The 4794-nt window shown below is 44.2% G+C and overlaps 1 protein-coding gene across 1 annotated transcript in view; it reads left to right on the forward strand.

Annotated features, from left to right (window-relative positions):
* Window positions 1–4042: 4042 nt before the first annotated feature.
* SARC_07527 (hypothetical protein) overlaps window positions 4043–4794 on the forward strand; it is a gene marked incomplete at its 5' end in the record, with an annotated part of 9869 nt that continues 9117 nt past the window's right edge. The window contains one exon of the mRNA XM_014298532.1: window positions 4043–4237. Within this exon, the coding sequence (XP_014154007.1) occupies window positions 4043–4237 (195 nt within the window). The remainder of the gene's footprint in view (window positions 4238–4794) is intronic.

Below are 4794 nucleotides of genomic sequence, written 5' to 3' on the forward strand. Positions count from 1 at the left end.
CCTATCTTTAGAAAAAAAAAAAAGAAAAATACTCTTGACGTCCTTAGTTATTGTCTTAACCAACAACTTGCCACTATCAAGAATTACCGACTTAGCCTTCATCAGACTGGCACATCTGGTTGGCTTATCGGAGGATCAACTAGGTAACGTTAATAGTCCCTAGAAATCTATATTCGGTTGAGCCATCTCGCTACCGAAGTATTCAAATATAAATAAAGTTGGAAAGTAAATAAAGCTCTATTAATAGAACTAGACCAACTCTTTTATGTTTGGTATTTTACTGAGGCCTTTTAATGGCCTCATCCAAATATCTGATATGTTAAGTGGAAAAGGTTTAATTAATAAAACTATTAAAAACCATTTTAGGAAACTTAAGTTCCTCGTGCTATTAAGAGTATATTTATAAAACTTAAGTTCCTCGTACTATTAAGAGTACATTTAGGAAACTTAATTTACTCGTACTATTAAGAGTACGTTTATAATTTACGTATTGCTTAAGAGTACGTTTATAACATAGAGTCTAATGTGGAGGCCCAGCTTATTACAAAATCACGGTACTCCTGTCATACCCAGGCACTTGCCGCCATGGAATCTGAAACACAGTCATGTAAGATTCGGTCTCTCAAGGCGATATTAACTGGCTTATTACAGTCAGAAGAGGAGTGGAACGACGTCTGTTTGGACATTACTAAGGCATACGACAAGGTTGCTCTCCCACGCCTGCGCCACGCTGGAATGCGTGAAAACTGGATCAACTGCCTCTCCGCGCGCTATTTGAGAGGGTCCCTACCCGAGTGACATACCGCTGCACGCTCTCGCCTCTATTTCATAGAACGAATGGTATCCAACAAGGCTCAATCGTCGGCCCCCAGCTCTTTATTATCTACATGAATTTCTTAGCTGTCACGCTAGCACAATTTCGGCCCAAGCTCCTCCGCTCTTATTTATTTGTAGATAACACACGGATCCAAGCCCCTCAATCGGTTCCGCTCCAGCCCTTCTTTGATGACATTGATGCGTGGGGAAGCAAATCTGGCCTCGAACAGGATGTCTTTAAACCCCGAGTACGATCTACCGACTTGCGACACGCGGTGCCAATTCTCCGGATAAATGGTGAGCTTATCACGCCGACGCTTGCAGACGCACCTTGGAACACACATTACCTCCCCCTGAAGATGGCGCCCACACATGCCTAACCGAAACACTCCACATATCCGTGGTCCCCACTCTCTCACGGAATACCAGAGATCAACCTCGCCAGACATATGGAATCCCTGGTTGCAGCATTGTCTCTGGGTATCGTCTCTTTCCGCGCTTATGGCTTCCATGGCTTCAGCTGGCAACACCCCCGCAACCGACTGGTGCTGTTCAAAACATCCATCCTTTCCACGGCTACATATGGCCTAAACATCATTGCCTGGGCTCCGCCCATATGGAAGGATGCGTTGGATCCCCTGTTCGAGCGCTTTAACTCAGCACTCATCCAAGCAGCAGCCATCATCACGGGCACTAAATACCCTCGGGTTTTCACACAAACGTACTCCACTTTTGTGGTCTGCTCCCCGCGCGACCATTCGCGGACTACCTCGGAGGTTGCCTGGGAATACAACTTGACTCAATGGCCAGTACAAATCCACTCACCCCTCTGTTGCAGCCTACCTGGGCCCACGACAAACCATCACTGCGCTTTACGTACAGTATTTATGCTCACCTGAAAACTGCACACAAAATCACGGGCGGGCGTACACCCAACCATGTAGCCCTTCGCCAACGATGTGACGACATCAGGAAGAACTAGACAAAACGCTGGTCCAACAAGGAGATCGCGGCAATGCTCCGGCGCCAATACTACTACCAGCTAGTTATGGGCAAACCGCTAACCTCAAACCGAGACAAAGCCAGACACGACAGCTTCAACCGTTGCCTCGAGCCTACACCAATCCGGCTCTGTGCTATGATTGTAACGAATACGTACATGTTCACATTGCTCGACTACCGCACCGACGGCTGTCTCTGCCCTGTCTGCCCCGGTAGCCACAAGTTCACTACCAGCCACTTTACCTGCATCCAACAACTGATTCGACGCATCCTGGTAGGTCCAAAACTGCCGCCCATTGGCCCCGACTTCCTTCAGCAATTACAGAAGTGCCACGACTTCCACGGTATCTGGACCCTCCACGAACACCTTGTATCTTTTCTCCAGCATGTAGAAGAACCACTGTACCCTCACCCGTCTCTGACACATCAACAGATGCTCCCCATACCCCGGCTAATCACGCTCTAGAAGTACTACTTCCAAATATCGGTTCAAACCAAATCATCGCGCTTGTTCGTCCCGCCCATGATACTTCCGATCCAGGCCAGCCTGCACATACCGAATGCATCCGTGGTTTAGTGCGGCATTGGCTCACCCCTATCCTCGCTCCTCGACCGAATTATGACGGATAACCTGGTCCTATGCGGCATTTCGTACTCTGCAGCAACCCATTCCACGACACTAAACGGCGCAGACCCGTTCCGTACCACAGACGAATACATGGCACATTCGATGGTATCAGTGTTTTGTCAGCACCGGCCCGAATTGACTCAGCGCATATCCTCCATCGTCGACTCACTTGGCCCAAGAAATTCCGACCACTTCTTCCCATCAATCTTTCCCGAACCACTACAACGGCTATGAGAGCCAGACCATATGTTCATACATTATAACATATATACCTTGTAACTTATCTTTTTTTGAAATAATTATTATTATCCCTAACTTTCTCCTTTGAATTGTCAGTATGATATAGGTCACTCCTATGAAACCAAAAGGAGGGACCTACTAGTATACTGTGTCGTACTTATATAGCAGAACGCGGATACTGACATTATTTTTGGTATGCGGCATTGTAGGGATAATATTATATATTTCAAAAATGGCAAATATGTATGATACAATGTATGAACATATGGTATGGCTCTCATAGTCGCTGTGGTGGTTCAGGAAAGATTGATGGGAAGAAGTGGTCAGTAAATTCCCGTTTGAAGCTTGGGCCAAGTGAGTCGACAATGGAAGATATGTGCTGAGTATGGAAGATATGTGCTGAGTATGGAAGTAGTTCAGTAATAGTGTGCCATCACTTTATCAAGTCAATCTCGCTAGGCGAGGATTTGAATATAGTTCGGTACTTCCTGAGGCTGGGCCGCCTTATGATTTGAACAAATACATGTACACGTTTTGAAAGACTAGTCATATTTAGGTACTAAATACTTTCATTTATTGGGCCATAGCTTTCTTATCCAATTTTCAGAAGACTGTGATTGGTCCCTTTTAATTTTTTTAGAGATAAATACACAGAGCAAAAAAGCCCTATTTTTGAAAAAGTTCAGAGTTCTAACTTCTAAGTTCTTGTTTTTTTTAGAAGGCTATGAAGTTCTGCAAATCGCCAAATCTGAAATCTCTTCTGAAGTGTGAAGTTGTGAATACTTGAACACTAACAGAGTGAACACACTGAAATCAATCAATCAATCAAATCAAACAGCCTACATAAAATAGTAAATACTCTTACTCTGGTACTATTTATTTAGTCGTATTTATGTACAAATAGTGTAGTAGAGCTCTCTCTCGCTCTCAAATTAAAAAAATGACAAATCTCATAGTCATAGAGAGAGGATGGCTGATGCCTAGAGAGTGTATGTCTGGATGATATTTATGTAAAATTAAATAGAGAGAGTGAGAGACTGAACTTCTGAAGTCTGAGACTGGGACTGGGACTGGAGACCAGCGACACTGAGAGAGAGGCCGGAAAAAAGCTCCTTTTTTGGACATGACGGCCGTGGCCTCGGTTTCAGGACTTTTAGTTGAAGTTCTTAGTTCAGGGCCTCAGGGGCTGTCAGGGCTTACGATTGATTACATTGGATTAAAAATATATTAATTCGCCGCATATGTATATACATACCACAGCTGGGTGTAAAGTACTACACACACAAAGTCGGATCGACTACATAGCGTTACACAGAACTTCAGTTGGTACGTGATCGAAAGCACATAAACGGCACAATGAGCAAGTATATGAAGAGCATGGGGTCATCGGCTCCTAAGCTAAACGACATCAAATGTCAGGTTTGCGATAAACCACAACCGTCCTTTTCATTCTCTCAACACCAGAGGCAATGCATTTTAGATATGAGAGCTAGACACGAGAAAGACGTTGAGGAATTAAAGAAACTGCATGAAGTACAGGCTGCAAATAAGGTATGTTAACCGCTTATCACCCGGTTAAGTACGTGGTCTGTAGTCGGAGGCTGCTGCGGCTATCAGGTACCATAAGGCCCTCCGAACGAACTCAGGTGTTGACTACAACAGGAATGCATTACATGTGTGCTTCTAGTTGTGGGTTGACATCTACGATATGTAGTAATGTTTCTGTTCTCAATATAGCGTGCGAGACTGTGAGTAGTCGTACGTTCAATGGAGGGTATTGTTGCTCGTTACATACGAACAACGATGCAGGCATATTGTTGCATACTCCTTGCGCCTCTACATTCAATGCAATGAATTTTTAAGTACCGACACAATTAAGAGATGTATTTAGTAACGAAAACATATATCTATAATTACATGGACATATATCTATACTATCAGATACGTACTTGTGTATTATATTGTGCGCACATCCCATATCCTTTGACCATATATCTATGCTCTCAGATTTGTATCCACCTTGGCACGTGCACATTCATACGGAAATGCGTATCCACCGATGGCATGGAGTATGTATACACACACACACACACACACACACACATATA

This window comes from Sphaeroforma arctica (genome assembly GCF_001186125.1).
Source record: "Sphaeroforma arctica JP610 unplaced genomic scaffold supercont1.604, whole genome shotgun sequence".
Taxonomy (NCBI): domain Eukaryota; class Ichthyosporea; order Ichthyophonida; genus Sphaeroforma; species Sphaeroforma arctica.